Source organism: Microcebus murinus, chromosome 3, assembly GCF_040939455.1.
Source record: "Microcebus murinus isolate Inina chromosome 3, M.murinus_Inina_mat1.0, whole genome shotgun sequence".
Taxonomy (NCBI): domain Eukaryota; kingdom Metazoa; phylum Chordata; class Mammalia; order Primates; family Cheirogaleidae; genus Microcebus; species Microcebus murinus.
In genome coordinates, this window is record NC_134106.1 from 6,365,072 (window position 1) to 6,384,303 (window position 19,232).

At 39.0% G+C, this 19,232-nt stretch overlaps 1 protein-coding gene across 5 annotated transcripts in view; it reads right to left on the bottom strand.

Moving 5' to 3' along the window:
- Positions 1–19,232, bottom strand: part of MBOAT2 (membrane bound glycerophospholipid O-acyltransferase 2) — a 134,701-nt gene that overhangs the window by 11,813 nt on the left and 103,656 nt on the right. For all 5 annotated transcript variants that reach the window (XM_012785725.3, XM_012785720.3, XM_012785719.3 and 2 more), the window contains 4 exons: positions 18,854–18,908; positions 13,146–13,329; positions 7,746–7,938; positions 3,970–4,073 (listed from right to left, as the gene is read on the bottom strand). In XM_012785725.3, the coding sequence (XP_012641179.1) occupies positions 3,970–4,073; positions 7,746–7,938; positions 13,146–13,329; positions 18,854–18,908 (536 nt within the window). The remainder of the gene's footprint in view (positions 1–3,969; positions 4,074–7,745; positions 7,939–13,145; positions 13,330–18,853; positions 18,909–19,232) is intronic.

Genomic DNA, 19,232 nt, shown 5'->3' on the forward strand with positions numbered 1-19,232 from the left:
CAGCTTCCTGGCTACTCGGAATCTTCGCGCCACCTGGCTCCGCGCTACTCCTGAGAGAATGGATCTGCACACCCATCTCCCAGACCGGGACTTCCTACCTTCCCAGCTTCCTCACTCAAGTTACTGCCACTAAAGCTATTCTTTGATCTTAGAGGAAACCAATCTTTGTTCTCTGGGCCCATCTTCTTTTACCCTATATGTCATTCTCTCCTCATCTGGTCTTCAATTCCTTCTGACCATTTTAGATTCTGTGGTCCCTTACTTACTATGCTTATCAGACTCTTGATGATTTTGTTTCTTTTTCCTTTCAACTCACCTACCTATCAAAATCCTAACTCCAAATCAGCCATATTGTCCACCTTCCCTACTAGTAACACCTGCACGCTGAGTACAGAATTATCACATAACATTCTAGACTTTTGTCTTAAGTTCATGGTTCTCAATTTCAACCAGATCCTCAGCCTACCAAACCATCCTTGTTTTCCTAGACGGTTCATTCTCCTCTTCTTGAAAACAGATATTGGATTGAATCATTTGAAATTAATCTTTTTTTTCTCTTGTAAGTCAAAAAGTAGTAATTATCATCAATTTCATAGGGTTCAGCCTAATACTTCAAAAGCTCCCCGTTTGTGCCTCTGGTTCTATCACCTCCTCCCTCCCTCACAACAGGTAACTCCTACTTTATGGGGATGACATAAATCATCAGACTCCAAAGTCTTACCATCAAAACCCCAAACTCAGTGGCACACACAGACCCTGCGCTCTTTCCTGTCTCCTTCCTTGGGGTCAGTCTCTATACTTCTTGTCTACCTCATATTCCTCTCTGCTTTCCATCTTCTCTGGGACCTCATTCGTCAATCAGCCTCTCTGTCCTTCAACTGTATTTTCACATTCTTCTTCATCAAATATTCTCCTAATCAGTAAACATGTTTCAGTCTACTTTAAAACAAAATTAAACAAAAGGCTTTCCTCAATCACCAGTTCTACTCAACTACTGCCCTATCTCCACCCTCCTTCCCTTTATGGGGAGTGAACTCCTAAGGTTGCCTTTGTGCCTACGCCTCCCCTGAAATTGTTGTTTACAAAACCATGAATGATAAGGGCACTTACCACTCCTTATCTTACTTGATATCTCAGCAGCATTTAGCACTGAAGACCATTCCCTCTTTCAGAAAAATTAACTCCTTTCTTTACTTGTTCTTATACCACGCATTCTCAACGGGACAATATTGCACCCAAGAGGATGAAAATTGGTTCTTATGGTGCCAAAAACCTTTTTTCACGTACAAAGCACATACCGTGTTTCCCCGAAAATAAGACAGGGTCTTATATTTATTTTTCCTCAAGAAGACACCCTACGGCTTATTTTCAGGGAATGTGTTATTTTTTTTAAGTACGGTACAACAATCTACATTTATTCAAATATAGTTAAGTTGTCTTCTGGAACACCATCATAACTCTCCAAACCTCAAATTCCATCCTGAATTTCTTGTGACTCTATTTCCTTTAGAACCATTGGTCCCAATCTCTCATGTCAAGCAATAGAGCTTTCATGGGGCAGATAAGAAGGGCTGCTCCTCTTCTTTCCTGCTCTGCAATGAAATGCATGGGTTGTGCAGATATGCTGCGTAGCCACGCCCAGCACTAGGTCTTATTTTCGGGGTAGGGCTTATATTGTGCAAATGCTTAGAAATCCTGCTAGGGCTTATTTTATGGGTAGGTCTTATTTTCGGGGAAACACGGTATACACATATCATAAGTCAACAGACAGCATATCTATGCTATTAAAATTTCAAGAAGGGGATGACAAAAGAAAAAGTGTCTCAAAGTCTTCTTAACGTCGTAATAATGAACAAAAAGTTAGAGACACTGCCATATATCCATCACCCAACTTCAACAATTACCAATTTCCCCATCCCCTTCCCCATTTTTATTACTGACGTTGTTAAGAGTATTTCAAAGCCAATACCAGACATCTTATTTCACCTGCAAATAGTTCAGAATTTATGTCCAATAAATAAGGGCTTGTAAAAAACCTTAATCAGATCTAATAAAATTGATAATAATTCTTTAATATCATCTAATACCCACTTTGCATTTAACATTTAAATATTCCTGATTGTTTAAAAAATGTTTTTCCAGTTGGTCTGTTCAGTCAGGATCCATAAAAAGGTTCATACAGTGCATATGGCCAAGTGTCTTTTTAATCTGTAATAGCTTGGGTCATATGTGCCACAGAATTCCCCACTTCTGGTTTTCCATACTCCGTATCCCCTCTAACTTTAGAAGGATCCAGAGACCTGAGTCAGGTTTACTTATGTTGGCAGCCTACTTCAGAGATGGCACTGTACTTCCCCTGGCATCACATCCGCAGACCCTTCATACCTGACAGTCTGTCCTCTTTTAGTAACGCTAAGGCTCATGGGTGAGTCCAGCATGATCCATTCATTATAAAGTTCCCTGTCAACCTTTCACTTAAAGTTTTGGTAATTTCTCCTGTTTGGAATAATCCTTTTCACAAGCTAGTGAAATAGTTTTGCTCTGCTCTCTCTGGCTACTCCTCCTGAATTGCCTTCCCTTGCCCGGCCTCTAAGTGTTGGTGCTCCTTCAGGGACTCTCGTCTCATTTCACCCTCTCTCCTAGGCTTGAAATGCTACATGCTGAAAGTTCCCAAATGACCATCCCAGGTATCTCTGAGGCTCTGATCATTCATGTGCCTGCTGGACAACTCAGTAAGTGTAAAATTTGAACACATTATCTTTCCCTTCAAACCCGTGCCCATTCTTTGTTCCTTCTCTAAAGTGAAAAGTATCACCAATAACCTAGTTTTTTAAACCAGGCATCTGGGCCTGATTCATAATTCAATCTTTTTTGCTGATACCAATTTGTCACCAACTTCTACTGAGTCTCTTATACAGCTCTCCAATATGTTAAGTCTTTCTAGCCCCACTGCCAGTATCCTAGTTTAGGTCACCAACATCTTGGATTAACACAACATCCTCTTAACAGATCTCTCTGCCTCTTGAGGGCAACATGTTCATATTCTACATGCCAGATCATTCTAAAACACCTATATGATCACCTCCCTTGCCTATATATATTACCCATCCACAGTGCTCTGCTTCTCTTATAAGAAAGTTCAAAACTCTTTTTTTTTTTTTTTTTTTTTGAGATAGGATCTCACTCTGTTGTCTGGGCCACAGTGCAGTGGTGCAATCATAGTTCACTGCAACCTCAAACTCCCGGGTTCGAGCAATCCTTCAGCCTCAGCCTCCCAAGTAGCTGGGACTACAAGTGCATGCCTCCACATCCAGCTAGATTTTTTTTTTTTTTGAAGAGACAAGGTCTTGCTATGTTGCTCAGGCTGGTCTCAAACTCCTGGCCTCAAGTGATTCTTCCACCTCAGCCTCCAAAGTGATAGGATTACAGATATGAGCCACTATGCCTGGCCTCCAAACCCTGAGAATATGTGTGGCCTGGCCTCTACTTCTCCAGCCTCTTCTTTCAGTACTCTCTATACCATGAGCCACATACCTGTTCTCACCCCCTCAGGTTGCTCTCTCTACTTGGAGTTTCTGGCTATCTCCTACTTATCATTTGCAACTCAGCTTAAGACATTATTTTCTGTGGGAACCTCTTCCCTGAGCCACCTAATATAAGCTGGATTCCTATCTCAGAAACACACACATGGTCCCTCTAATCATCACCTATTTTTCTGTACTCTGTAACTCTTAACTAGACCAAAGCTCCCTGAGGGCTCACATTGTACCTAACTCCTTCACTCGCTCTTCAGTAATTGGGGCACATGGTTCATGACCAATAAATATTAGCTGAATAATGAGTATTATTATTAAAAATCCTTCAATATCACTCTTAGGACATCACATCATGACCTATGAAAGTAAACTATGGTACTTAAAGTATCATATGGTAACTATAATAATTTCTTAATGATTTACTACTACTAACCTCTATTTGCTGAATTCTCAAATTGGAAATCAAGTCCCAACGAGCTGCTCCATTTTTGTCATATCCTCTGAAACCAAATCCTGCAGCATTATTAATAGCATCAGCTGTAGCAAACAAAGAAAAATATATTAAGAACCTCTGTAACAATCTACCATATTCTCCAAAAATGGTGTATGTTATTATATATTGTGATCATTTATTATTAAATAGTAAAAGTAGGTTCATTCTAATTTTTAGGAGAGGTCAGAAACATTATCACATAAGACGAAAATAATGACCTCATCCAGAACAGTTTAGTTAGCCAACAAAACATCAGATATTAAGCCGAAGTTGAGGCAACGTAGAGTTTAAAAACTGGGAGGACCAATGGGCTAATGGGGAAGACTCCACATAGGAAACACTTTCCAATACTAGAATGCTCCACTGAAATACAGTGGAGTAAGCTCAGTCATCTGTCAAGAAACCGCCAAGGGGATGTTTTGCCCTGGGATCACCGTGTTCTTTTTAATCTCATAATGGATCTCTACTATAGAAAAGAATATATAAGCGAGGTATAATATTTTCATTCCATATTTTTTCTTTATTGGTTCACCAGAACCCACTCTATGTATTAATATATGTCTCCAGAATTTGTTTTCTAATCCTTTTCACCACAATGCTCAATAAGTCAATTTTGCTCTATATGCCTATTTGATTAAACTTTAAGGAAAGTTTCTGCCTCAAATGAGCCTTTTTCTAATCAGCTGAAAAAGTGTTTATGATTTATGCTATTGGTGTCATGACTAAAGAATAGACTGAAACCCATCAAAACCCATGGATATAATATGCCTACATGGACATGGATCCTAAATTGTTTCATGGCTTACTAGTGCTTTTTAGTAAATCAAACAAGACTTTTAAAAGATTATACCTTGGGGAAAAAGGAATAAAATAAGCACGATTCATCCCCTGTCAGGTTTAATGAGGTCAGCAGCCTTTGGTCAAATAAATACAAGCCTTTAAGGTAAGCTTATCAATATAGTCACATTCATATTCAATAGGATTAAAAATAAAATCTATTAATAATATGGGCTGCACACCAACCCAAATGGCTGCTGGAGAACTTCTTCCTCCCTCATGGCTGCCACCACTTCTGATTTCCTCACTTACTCCATCTCTCCATCTTTTTTGCCTACTGCGATCAGAAAGCAACTTAACTCCTAACCAACTTCTCATCTGACAATAGGGTGTGGTCAACAGCGACTCAGAGAGAACTGGGGAAATCAAACTGCAGCATCAACCCTCCATGTACCTCTGTCCCCCCAACTCCCATCACAGCCTGCTCTACCTCAGGTAACCTAACTCCTGAGAAAGCTTCCACGTTGTCATTAACATGAAGATGAACTTAGCAATCTGTGATTCCAAATAATTCACCATTAACATAAATTTAAACCTTAACCTGTCCCTACATGGGCTAAGTCAATATTTTCTAAACTTGAGTTAAAAGGGGAAAACTACTGAGATCCCAATAAATCATTTTTTGAAGTGGTAAAGAGGACACAGCCACAGGGATGAGACTAGAGGCCTGATTCCTGCTTTGAGAAACACTGAATTAAGAGATTAAACAGTCTAGGTAGCCACTTAGTATCAACAAAATTGAAACTTAAAAAATGCATATGTGGACACTAACATCAGCAAGGTAATTATCCACATGATCCAGAATATACTTACATTGTTCTTTAAATAATTATCATCAAAATGCACAAACCAAATTAAAGAATTTTGGAACTCTCAGATTCCCAAAAACACATTTTTGGACTTTCAGAAGTCATTAAACTCCAATTTGAGAACCAAAAAGTCAGTGGGGCTTGGCACAGTGGTTCACGCCTATAATCTCGGCAGTCTGAGAGACTAAGACAGGAGGATCACTAGAGCCCAGGAGTTTGGGAGCAGCCTGGGCAACATAGCTCATATCTATAAAAAACAGAAAAAAACACCCAGGCATGGTGGTGCATGCCTATAGTCCCAGCTACTTGGGAGGATAGGACAGGAGGATAACTTGAGCCCAGAAGTTTGAGGCTACAGTACAGTGAAGCCGTGTTTCAAAAAAAAAAAAAAAAAAAAAAGTCAGTGGAGAGCAGAGATGAATGTGTGCACATGGGTGCCAAGCCTTTCAATCAGCTTCTCCACTGACACAACATCAAAATGTAGACTTCAGGGTTTAACCATTACTAGGACCTAAACCATTACTTGCATTGATTAAGACAGTACAGACATAGTATGAGTATTTATTGAACTGAATAACCTTATAGACTCATAGCTAAGAATTATTTAAATTCTTTAAATGTAGTTCAAATTGTTACTCATATATTATATATTTTAATATATTTCCGTAAGGAGGAATCAGGGAAAAAGAATCAACTCACATTTTCTTGGTTTTTCAAACCAAATATTGGGGCTAGGGGATCAGAAGTCCCCTAAGAATCATTTTAATTGTCATAACTAAGAAATAATTAATGAAAACTCATCATTTTTCCATATTTACAAAGATCTTATGATTTCCTCAAAAGCCATATGAATTCAATGACCTTATTCTACTGCCAGTAGATTTTCAACAGTTAGAAGTCCAATCAAACTGAAGAATATGCAGAACTCTTCTATAACACTAGTGGTTTAACAAATAGGTCACATTTCTTAGAAAACCCTAAAAATTCTAGGTTGGTGTGGAAAATTCCTAGTTTCAATTGAAAGTCAGAATTTAAGTACTATAGAAATCTTATTTGGTATTATTGATGTTCATATTTGGCTAGAATAAAAACTTTCAATCCTTAAAGAAGTATTAGTTTAAAACCTATACAAGGTAACATTATATATTTTAATTGACTATGGAAATGCCAGGCCAAAGTAACTTTTAATGATGCTACTGTGTGCAATTGTATGACAAAAGACTAAAAACACTGATTCCAGTCCCAAACTATAGTTCATGCAGTCAATAATAAAATGTCAGTTCCCAGGCCTTTTTCTTGGCCTTGTCTGACTGATGTGCTTCTTCATACATCCATTCAAATATTCGTCGAGTACCAAATATAAACAAGTCGAGCAGGACACAAGAATAAAGGGGTTTATAATCTTGTGGGTGAGATAAAAGACAACACATATGAAGAGTTTTCAATTTATCCAGTGAAGTGACTCTCCATTTCAGTCCAACCTCCAAAATGTGGCCAGAATTATCTTCTTCAGACATAGGATCAGGCCACCAACCTGCCTGAAGGCTCTCGTGGCTTGTTCGGCAGAGCAGGCAAGGTCTTGTGAAAGCCCTGTTTCTCCTTCCCAGTTCCCTCTTTCCTGCATGGCCACTGCTACACCTGTCACAGAAAGCAAGGCACTTCCATGCCTCTTCATTCACGAGTGCAAAACTAGCCACTTTCCACTTGCTGAAATCAAGTCAATCTTAAAGGCAGAACTGAATGCTATCTTTTTTCTAATACTTAATCTACCTGCCAAGCATAAATGACTACCCACATTCAGTGCACCAATATCATTTTATTGCTCATAAAGTATTAAGCATATTATACTATAGTTAATAGTCTAATATATATCATAATGAAGGGTTTAATAGCATATTATAGTTTAAGCATCTTGAAGGTAGAGGCTATGTCTTATACGTATTAGTATCTATTTTGGCTAGCACAGAATCTAGCATATAACAGGCACACAATATGTATCTGTTATCTTTTCATTGATCCATTGACTTATTTCAACACATAAACAGAAAAGTCTATTCACATGTTACTCACCTAACGTCCATGCAAAATAGTATTTGGGTCTGGCAGCCAACAGAGAGACATACAGATAGGTCACCTTTGTTGGCCATGAAGCTGTAGCTTGAAAATGCTCATCAATGTTGTACTCCACAGGCAATGTTTTAGAGATGGTCAAGTGAAACAATAAGGAAAGTCCACAGACTAACAGCTTCTGAATAACTGCAACCTGTAAAGTGTAAGATGAAATTTCAGAAACTTCACCCATACTCCTTTTAATTCATTTTACATATTATCAACAGATTAGTCTTCTGAATGTAGCATCAATCTATAATTGTCCTGGTCAAAAATCAAGAGCTTCACTGCATTTAGTATTTAAAGACCTCCAAGGTCTCACAGTATGAACATTTGCAAACTTATCTATAAGTACTATCTAAGAATTATGGCTCAACTCATATTAAAACATCAATTTGTGTTTTCACAACTTCCAGGAAATAAAAAAATCTAAAAACAGGTATAAGTATATAGGTGTGAATGGAAGTGGATACCCAAAAATTCATATTAATTTATTTTGGTAGATTTTATATGAAAAATGACATTTTTTACATTGTGCTTTTTTTTTTTTTTTTTTTTTTTTGAGACAGAGTCTCGCTTTGTTGTCCAGGCTAGAGTGAGTGCCGTGGCGTCAGCCTAGCTCACAGCAACCTCAAACTCCTGGGCTCAAGCGATCCTACTGCCTCAGCCTCCCGAGTAGCTGGGACTACAGGCATGCACTACCATGCCCGGCTAATTTTTTCTATATATATCAGTTGGCCAATTAATTTCTTTGTATTTATAGTAGAGACGGGGTCTCACTCTTGCTCAGGCTGGTTTTGAACTCCTGACCTCGAGCAATCCGCCCACCTCGGCCTCCCAGAGAGCTAGGATTACAGGCGTGAGCCACCGCGCCCGGCACATTGTGCTTTTTTTACATTTTCCAAATTCTAGGCATTTCATGGACATTAGTTTTACAATAAACAATCTATACAACTCTTTAAATCTGAAAGTTAATATAACTTTGTTCAAAAATGATAAAACTAAAAGAGCTACACACGAGAACACTAAAGATTTATATCAAAGACTCTGATGAAAAGAAGAGGCTATTCTTTGCAATATTATGGTAAGGTTAAATTACCAACTCATAGCATTTTGTATTTTTAGAAGGCCAGAACATTTCAACCTCATTTAGTATAAAAGAGATTATACACACTGTGAAGGAAAAGAAACAAGTAGAAAAAAGAAAAGGCTAGATTCAGATGAAGGTATGTAACAAAATGCCTCGGTTTACAGTCCCTGATATAATAACCAAACAATATTCAAATTAACTGAAGTAACTCATAAATGAAGATCCATATTTTAACACACTATGTAACAGTGCCAACAGAATGGCTCAAAGCATATGCTATATTCATTGCACTTCTAAAAAAACTGTTTTATTTGTAGGTTGCTCTTGCTAGGTGGTACTGACTATCCAAGGACTCCTTGTGGCAATTGTCATTATTCTCATTTTCCTGGCTACCTTTTTTTTCTTTTTCTTTTTTTGAGACAGAGTCTGGCTGTGTTGCCCAGGCAAGAGTACCTGGGCTAGAATGCCGTGGCATCAGCCTAGCTCACAGCAACCTCAAACTCCTGGGCTCGAGTGATCCTTCTGCCTCAGCCTCCCGAGTAGTTGGGACTATAGGCATGCACTACCATGCCTGGCTAATATATTTTTTCTATATATATTTTTAGTTGTCCAGATAATTTCTTTCTATTTTTAGTAGAGACTCACTCTTGCTCAGGCTAGTCTCGAACTCCTGACCTTGAGTGATCCTCCAGAGTGCTAGTGGGCTACCTTTTAAATCTTTCTCTAATAAACTAAGGTTATCTTTCTTCAATCTTCCCCCAACTATCTTACCTATACATTTGAATAAAAAAGATTTTAAAAAGGTAATTAGAGAAAAATTATAATTATAAATGAAGGGAGATGAGAACAGCCATACATTAACCTAACAATGAGATATATCATTTGAGTAATGTAATAAGAAATACTGTGGCCATTAAACTACACACAAAGTTTGTAGGTCTCAGTTTATTTTATTTTATTTTTTTTGAGACAGAGTCTCACTTTATTGCCCAGGGTAGAGTGAGTGCCATGGCGTCAACCTAGCTCACAGCAACCTCAAACTCCTGGGCTCAAGCAATCCTGCTGCCTCAGCCTCCTGAGTAGCTGGGACTACAGGCATGCGCCACCATGCCCAACTAATTTTTTCTATATACATTAGTTGGCCAATTAATTTCTTTGTATTTATAGTAGAGACAGGGTCTCGCTCTTGCTCAGGCTGGTTTTGAACGCCTGACCTCCAGCAATCCGCCTGCCTCAGCCTCCCAGAGTGCTAGGATTACAGGCGTGAGCCACTGCGCCCAGCCTAGGTCTCAGTTTAAAAAGAAAAAGAAAACTAAGGTAACATAAACCTGATCTCAGCTACCAAGGGCCATGCATACCAATGAGAATCCCAAAATAGGATCAGTCAAGGCAGGCATCAGGTATCATGGAAGGCAGGATGGATGGGGAGAACTAAATTTGGGAGGAGGGCTAGTAGAAAGCCAGGTATAAACAAGTTTCTATAGCCTCTCTGCTTAGTGAGGTGGATGATACGTGTGCTTGTAAAAAGCCACCTTCATATATATATATATATATATATATATATATGCCTTATATATAATATATATAAGAGATGTATTATAGATATAATTATATGTAAAATAAGTACATATTACTATACATAAGATATATTATAAATGTAAAATCACCTTACTTCATATATATATATATAAGATACATAGGTACATATCTCTTAGTAGGGTGGATACCCCCACCATTCTAGCAGGAAGCCAGAGAATATATATAACCACAGAACATACAGGTTAGGAACATGGGTCTGGAGCAGGGCTGGGGTAGGTGCTGGAACAAAAATGTGGAGAACACAGAAACAGCCATATCCTGAGAGGTGATATGACCAGCCCCCTTCTCCTGCCCAGCTCCAGAGTCCCAGTAGTCAACTTTGTGTGCCACAGGAAGAAGACCAGAGGATCAAAAAACAAAATAGCCCCAGAGAAACAACATATAGACATCATGGCAGAGACTGATGGGGGTTGACCAGGAGCCATCCTCCCTTTCCTACAGAGCAAAGGAATTTTTACTTGTGCACTTGGAAGTCTAGTTGAAGACGACATGTCACAGCCTCTTGAGGAGCTCAACGTGGCTGTGTGATTATGTGCTGGTCAATGGGATGTAAACAAAAGTAATGTGAACAGGGAAAACAGAGCTTGGCTCTCCAATGCCATGGGGCTGCCCTATTATCCATGCACAGCTTACATCTGAGTTGTCATGTGACAGACCGTTATTTTGGTCCTTGTTTCAGCAGCTAAACCTCTGTCTTAACTCATAAAGACAACTGGGAGGTCACCAACAAAAGAGGCAGCTGGCTACATGACTATCCTACTTTAGATCCTAAGAGTCTACAAACCCCACTGGTACACAGAGTGCTTACAAATGCCTTTAGAGGGATTTATGAATAACTACTACTATTTGACTCTGTCAACTATATGCATATGGAATTTAAATAAAAATATATTAGAACAATGAGATAACCCATTAAGAATATCTGCCATTAGCAACAACCTCTGATTTATGATGTCTGTAACCCAAAAGAGGAAGAAAATGACATTTTATGAGAGTGAATCTCTTAAAAACTCAGAATAAGGTGATAGAAGCAAAATATAAATTTGTATTATTCTTTGTTGACTTTGATTTACTACTACTCACGTGTTTATATAGCACTTGATATTTTTCAAATATTTTACAAAACTATTTGCTCTTTATATCATCTCTAAAATGGGGAAGACACTAAGATTCTCCTTTTGCAGAGAGGGACCCACACACAGTAAGTGCTGTGCTATTAATACAATGATAAAGCTGAACTGGTAACTGAGAGCTCAGCGTCTTGATTCCTAGATTTTAATTCTCCTCTCAATATTCCAGAATAAACTTCTAAGAAGCTGTCTAAAATTATCTTTACTGTCTCTGAGGGCAGTGAGACCTCTACAGGTTGAAGTGATCAGCCTGGAGATACCAGTCTGAAATTCAACCCAATTTGATATGGCATTTCCCAATCAACACTTAACCAATAATACAAAGTATGAAGACAAAAACCCCTTTTTGGTATAAAATACACAATGAGTCACATAGTAGAAAAGAGGGAATATAATGGCTTTTGTGAATGGGTGCAAGTTTCTTCATTCACTCTTCATTGCCCACACAAATGGAGGATGGTAGGTTTGCAGGGAAAAGGGGGCTTTGCTCTAAGCCCCACATTCAGAGAAAACATTAGTTCTTTCTCTTTGTCTCACAGACTTTCTGCCTGGCCTATTACTTTTCATGGAACATTTAGATTCAACCAGATCAAATCCAATAGAAACTTAGCCTACACAAAGACTCATAGCCTTTCTTTACGAAGCAGCATCTCATGAGTTCCAAGTACCTCAGCAGTGTGAAAGAAGAAAGAAGTAAAAACTATGTTCAGTTGTGAGGCAATTTAGTGCAGATTTTGGATCCAGACTGAACTGGTTTGAATTCTAGTTCTCCTATTGCCAACCTGGGAAATCCTGGTCAAATTAGCCACTGAGTCTCAGTTTTCTCATCTGTTACAATATGAAGTAGAATAATAGCACCTACTTTGTAAGACTACTGTGAAGATGGAAAGAGTAACTAACTACATGTGAGGTGCTCACAGCAGTACACGTAGCTCTGAGTCGGGTGGTGCAAAGGCAATGTATGTAACCAAAGCGTTTATAACCCTGTAATATTTTGAAATAAATAATAATAAAAAAAACAGTGCATGTGGCAAGAGCTGTCAAAGTGTTAGCTATTAATCTCTTTATTGTGCGAATTAGTAACAGTTTCGTGAAAAAGGTGATACTTTAAGAAGACCTTTAAAGATGAGTAAGATTTCAATAGGTAATGATTAAGAAGAAAAGCAGAAAAGGAAAGGAGAACACAGAGTATTTGGAATTTGCTAGAACATAAGGCATAGATTAAAAAAAAAAAGGCCCGGAAAATTAGGTTGGCTAATTCCATAAGAAGGGCTTTCTTGTAAAATTACTCTATAACTATAAAGCATCATTCTCATTAAGGAATTCGGCATGTAGTTTCTTAAGTAACCTTATTTTTGTTCTTTAATTATGACTGTACTTCTACTAGCCATCACTACTAGGTAGAATGTGAAGAGTCGTTTATCTTGAAAAATGTTTTTAAAGATATAGGTAAATTCAAAACATGGAAATATTAGTATTTTTAAATAAATAAGACTAACCAACACATGCTCTAAAGGCTCCAGATAAATCTCATGACCTTACATTTGGAGATGGCTCTGTTTTTTCACATTGTATTTCTTCCTTTCCATTTTCACCTGATTGTATCATATGGTATGATCTGCCTTCAATGAAAGTAATGTAGTCTTTGTAAGAGCAGAGTGGGCCTGCCAGGATACCCATGAAGTTACAGTTGTAACTTAAATACTCCAGTAGGCTTGGCATGCGCCTGCAACAAAAAGACATACAACTTGTGAGAGATAAGCTTTCAGAAAATCTGATAGAAATAATAATCATCTACACTCACTACTCTTACCATTTGCAAAATAAGACAATCTTTAATTGTCATTTGCATTCCATACAGTAAGAATTTAAAAGATGTGGATGTAGTAATGCTCAATAGTAGTTTTGAATAAGAGTTTCTACAGAGATCTTTATGAACAAATATGAAGGGTTTCTACTTAGATTTCTCACAATAAAACAAATCCAAGACAGATCTGCTATCACAGAAAATATCATCTCTTACTAGTCAATCACTTGCTCATTTAATAAATGTATGCTGTGCACTGTGCCTACTGTGCTCCAGGGTCTGGAGATACAGCACTAAACAAAACAGAGGAAAATTCTGTATTAATGGCACTCACATACCAGTTGCAGAAAATAGATAATAAAAAATACACATAAAATATTTCCAGAGATGCTAAGTGCTACAAAGAGAAGGTATTTTTATTACATTAAGATGTCAGAGAAGGCCCCTTTGGTAAGGTGACATTCGAGCAGAGACAAGGAGGAAGTGAGAGGAGTCATGTGGCTGTCTGTGACAAGGATTCCAGGCAGAAGGGATGATGAGTGGGAGATCCCTTAGCTGGGCACGGCCGGCAGTAAGGAGGTGGTGAGGCTGGAGTAGACAGAACCCAGGGAAAGGATGGGAGGAGAGGTGGAGAGCTGCGGTGGAACCACGTGGGGCCTGCCTTTTAAACCATGGTAGGAACGTCAGGTTTTATTCTGCATGAGTTGAAAAACCATAGTAGGTTTTAAAAGACCTATGTTTCAGGCCGGGCGCGGTGGCTCAAGCCTGTAATCCTAGCACTCTGGGAGGCCGAGGCAGGCGGATTGCTCGAGGTCAGGAGTTCGAAACCAGCCTGAGCAAGAGCAAGACCCCGTCTCTACTATAAATAGAAAGAAGTTAATTGGCCAACTAATACATATATATAAAATTAGCCGGGCGTGGTGGCGCATGCCTGTAGTCCCAGCTACTCGGGAGGCTGAGGCAGAAGGATTGCTTGAGCCCAGGAGTTTGAGGTTGCTGTGAGCTAGGCTGACGCCACGGCACTCACTCTAGCCTGTGCAACAAAGCGAGACTCTGTCTCAAAAAAAAAAACAAAAAGACCTATGTTTCAAAGCATCACTCTGGCCCCTGTGTGTGGACCCATCAGGAGTGGGGAAGCCACCAGGCAGGTGACAATGGCTGGAGGAGAGGGGCAGTACACTCTGCACATACCCTGGTAGCAGAGCTGGGGTCTGCTGAAGGATGGGCTGTTGGGTATGAGGGAGACGGGAGTCAAGGATGTCTCACAACATTTTTAATTCAATTGCTTTGAAATCTGCACAAATGGCACATGGCATCTACTGGTAACAGGGTAAAATGGTTAGTTAACACAGGAGACTATTTAGGCTTTCTGTGTTATCTAAATGAATAAGGAGTATATATTTTTATAGCTCCATTAATCAAGTCTACAGTCCGCTGTCAATTATAAACTATCACAAATAAAAGAACTATACCTGGAGATAGTAAGTAGGATTCTCGAACATGTTACAATCCCTTTTTTCTCTCTAAATATAAGTTGTCTCCTCTAAAAGCATAAACATTCTTTGTGAACAAGAGTTGAAAGAATATTTTTATATATAGTATGCATCATTTTTAATTTATTTTTTAAATAGACAAGGTCTTGCTACATTGCCTAGGCTGGACTCGAACTCTTGGGCTCACGGGATCTTCCTGCCTCAGCCTCCAGAGTAGCTGGAACTACAGGCACAACCATGCCTGGCTCAGTACATATTGTTTTTATTGAAAAAACAAAACAAAACAAAACAAACAAACAAAAAAAAACCAATAGAACAACATAATGTTTCCTGCACATCTGATACTATCTAGGTTACCCCTCAACCAAAACTCCTTTTTTAATTTTTAAGAATTTTTTCTCTACATTTTAAAATGTTTTATCTTAAATATTTTCTTTTTAGGGCTCATAATTGATGACAGAAAATATTTCTGATAGATTTTCTCTTTCAGTTCTTTCTATTTAATGTTGAAACAGAGCAAGCACCAGAGCAAGTACCTGCAATCACAGAGTTGGAAGAGTTCCTTGTACTCCAGCAGCAGAGCTCCATTCTCAATACCAATCATTTTAAGACCAAGTCAAACTATGTAACACACATTTCAAGGACAGGAGATAATTTGTAACCACAAAATTGGCTGAAGGAATTTTTGGCTCAACTGTTATATCACAAACAACAAGTTATTTTATGGACTGAAGTAATGACCCATAATATTTGCTATTAAAATGAGAACTTAGGTCTAATTATTATATTTCATTTATAATCTTAAACAAAAGATTCACTCATTCATTTATTCCATCAACATTTATTTGACATCAACTATGTGTTATCTCAAGTGAGGGCTTCTCAACTACAGAATTACTGACATTTTGGGCCAATGATTCTTTATGGTAGGGGACTTCCTTGTGCACTGCAGGTGTTTAGCAGCATCTGTAGCCTCTACCCACTAGATGTCAGTAGCATCACCCCTCCTAGTTGTGACAACCAAAAAATGTCTCCAGAGATTGTCAAATGTCTCCTGGAGGCCAAATCACTCCCAGTGGGAACCACTATTTAGGTGATGGGAACATTTGCAGGGTTAGGGAAAGGGACAATTAAATATATTATGTAACATCAGACAGCAATATGTATTATGAAGATAGACAAACCGGGACAAAGGGACAGACAGCCATGGCAGGGAAGGGAGGGGATTTCTGACAGGCCTGTGCAGTTAGAAGTGGACTGAGGGAAGGAGGGAGACTGGGGGAGCATCGGGCCTGTGGGGGCATATGTGCTGCAATCAAAAGTGTGTCCTTCTATTCTAAATTACAGGGGAAGCTATTGGAGGAGTTTCATCAGGAGAGGGGAATAATATAATCCAACGCACACTAAAAAGATCTCTGGCTGTGAAGTGAAAAGTAGGCTGCAGAAGGCATGAGAGAAAACAGAGAGATCAGTTAGGGAAGCTACTCCAGTAGCCCAAGTAGAAAATGAGGGTTTAGACTGGGACCAAATGAAAGGGAATGATGAGAATCAGTCAGATTAGAGATTAGAAAGGGCTACCTTGACTTGCTGGTGGATTTGCAGTTAAGGAAATGAGTGTCTGCCTAAATTTTTCCAAGCTACTACTGATAAATGGCATTGCTATTAGGTAAGTGGGTGACAATGGTGAAGGAACAGAGCAGGGGACAGGGAGGGAAGTGGGAGATACAAATCAGAAGTTCTGTTTTGAATATGCTTTATTTGAGATGGCTGTCACTAGCCATGGAAACATGTTGAAAGGACTGTTGGATATGACAGACTGGAGCTCAGGAGAGAGGGTTGGGGTGGGAATACAAATTTAGGAGACTCCAAACATGTAGATGGTCTTCAAAGCCATGGACTGTCTGTGATTAACTGGAGAAAATTGAGAAGTCCAGGGCTGAGCTCTGGTGCACATCAAGTTAGTGGTGAGGCAGAGGCTTCTGCAAAGGAGGCAGAGAGAACGAGCCAGTTAAGGGTGGAGGAAAATCAAAAGAACGTGTCCTGGAAGGCACATGGAAGAGATATTTCAGGATGAACCAGTCAACTTGGCCAATGCTGCCAAGAGGCTGACCATCAGGCAAACTGAAGCCGGTGGCAAAATGTGCCAAGACTGAGGCAACTCTGAAAGAATGATTTTAGACTAAGAGTGGGAATAAAATCCTGACTGCAGGGCACTGATGAGAAAACGGGAGGTGAGGAAGTAGAGAGAGTGTAGACAAGCTCTCAAGGAGTGTTATTCTAAAGGAATGTGGAGTAGTTGAGTGGTAGCTAGAAGGGAGTGTGGTATAAAGCAAGCCTTTTCTTCTAAGTTGGTGGGAATTATCCAGCAGAAGGAGAAATTGATGATTCATGATGCAAGAGACAGGAGATTAACTGAAGCAGCAAGATCCCTGAGGAGGTAGATTCAGAGTAGAAGTGAAAAATTGGCCTAGATTAGATACCAGGAAAGAAAGTAGAGTGTTTTGTTACAGACTCAGGTAGTTTGGTAGATTTCATGGTTGCAGAATGAAGTGGGGCTGCTTTTATTTTTTCCAAAAGATAAAATTTTTCTACCATCCTGAGTACGGGGGAGGGAGTGTTAGAAGTCTGGGGAGAAAGGAGAATAAATCATTTTACAAGAGAGTGGGAAAGTGAGTAGGCTAAGGAAATGTAGCAGAATTGCTGGCAATACTAAGGACTGTAATTTTAAATTTGGGGTAACAAATTCAAAATAAGTCCAGTCAGCAAGACTGAAATGTATTTCTACTCAGCTTCCCTCCACTGTTCAGGTAGGTGGAGAGCTGGATTTAACTAGCTTTGGGATTTATGAGGTGGCTATGTGAGAAGAAAGGGGGAAAGAGGAGCTGAGAGTCCATAGTGAGCAGTTACTGGGATGGCCCAAGGGCTCCTAGAGATCACGAACACAGACCAAATTAGCCTCTCATCAGTTAAGTATACTCAAGTACATATTTACTGACCCATAAAGACTATAGAGAATATCAAAATAGAATTTTTTTTAAAGTGCCAGTGTCTTGCTATGTTGCCCTGGCTGGAGTGCAGTGGCCAGTTCATACCTCACTGCGGCCTCAAACTCCTGGGCTCAAGCAATCTCCCTGCCTCAGTCTCTCAAGTAGCTGAGACTACATGGGTGCACCACCACACTGAGCTCACAAGAGAATATTTTTACAGATGAAGAAAATATAAGTAAATCCCCAAGACATGTTACCTGGATCAAAGACTTAGTGTAGGTCTATCTACTATCACAAACTTAATCTCATTATTCTATCAGCTACACTGGTATTACTTCTAGATTTAGAAACAAGGTACTCCATAGGAAATTTTCTTTAAGTAAAATGAGTATTTGAGCCCTAATTATATTAGACTGAGATTAAATTCTGCCAAGAAATTAAGCCATTTTTGCATTAGTCATCAGAGTATCTATAATAAATGAAGTAGAAGCTTATCCCAGAACACGTTCCTCAAATAATAATGAGAAATATGTGACTCGTTCTTCATGTTGTCAAATGTGGCATCTACATGCTATATTAATGTACTATACCTTAGCCCACTATCTGCCATTACTGGTCTATAAACAGTAGCTGCTATGATTACTAGTAACTACTACATGGCAGTCATGAAGGCTGTACCATGTTCCTGTTTTCAACGAACTCAGAGTCTCATAGAGACAAAAAAATTAGCAGATAGCCTTGTGGTCCACAGGAGGTGCACAGTGTACAGTGACACAGGCAAGGTGCTATAGGAGCCTTAGGAGGGATGCCTAGGCCAGCTGAGGGAGGTGTGCAGAGGTAGCAAGGTTTGGTTTTCAGAAGTTAGTACCTCTAGAAGGACCAGTAAGCCTTAGCCAAATAACCAATATGCGTTCTAGGCAGAGAAAGGCGAAACCCTAGCAGGATACGATGCAAAGCACATACCTTACAGCCAAACCCCTCTGTGACGGAGTCAGTTCTTCATCCTTTCGAAACATACCTGAGAAGCAAAAATAGGTACTTTGATCAATTATGATTTCCATCAAGAATGGTATTTTTTCCCATTCATAGTTTCACTGCTTTCCTCATTTGAAATTCATGCTCTATTCCCAATTTTGACAGAATGATTGTTCCTCTCTTTCCCATGGCAACATAGACACAATCATGTGAAAGATCTCTAAGATAAATAATATATTGTCAGGAAACAAAAGTCACTAAAATCTAATTCCTCTCTAAAGGAAATTATTAATAAATTTAAAAATTCAAATTTATTATCCTTAATACTAAATGCTATAACTTTTCAAAAGGAGGCACTAAAATTCTT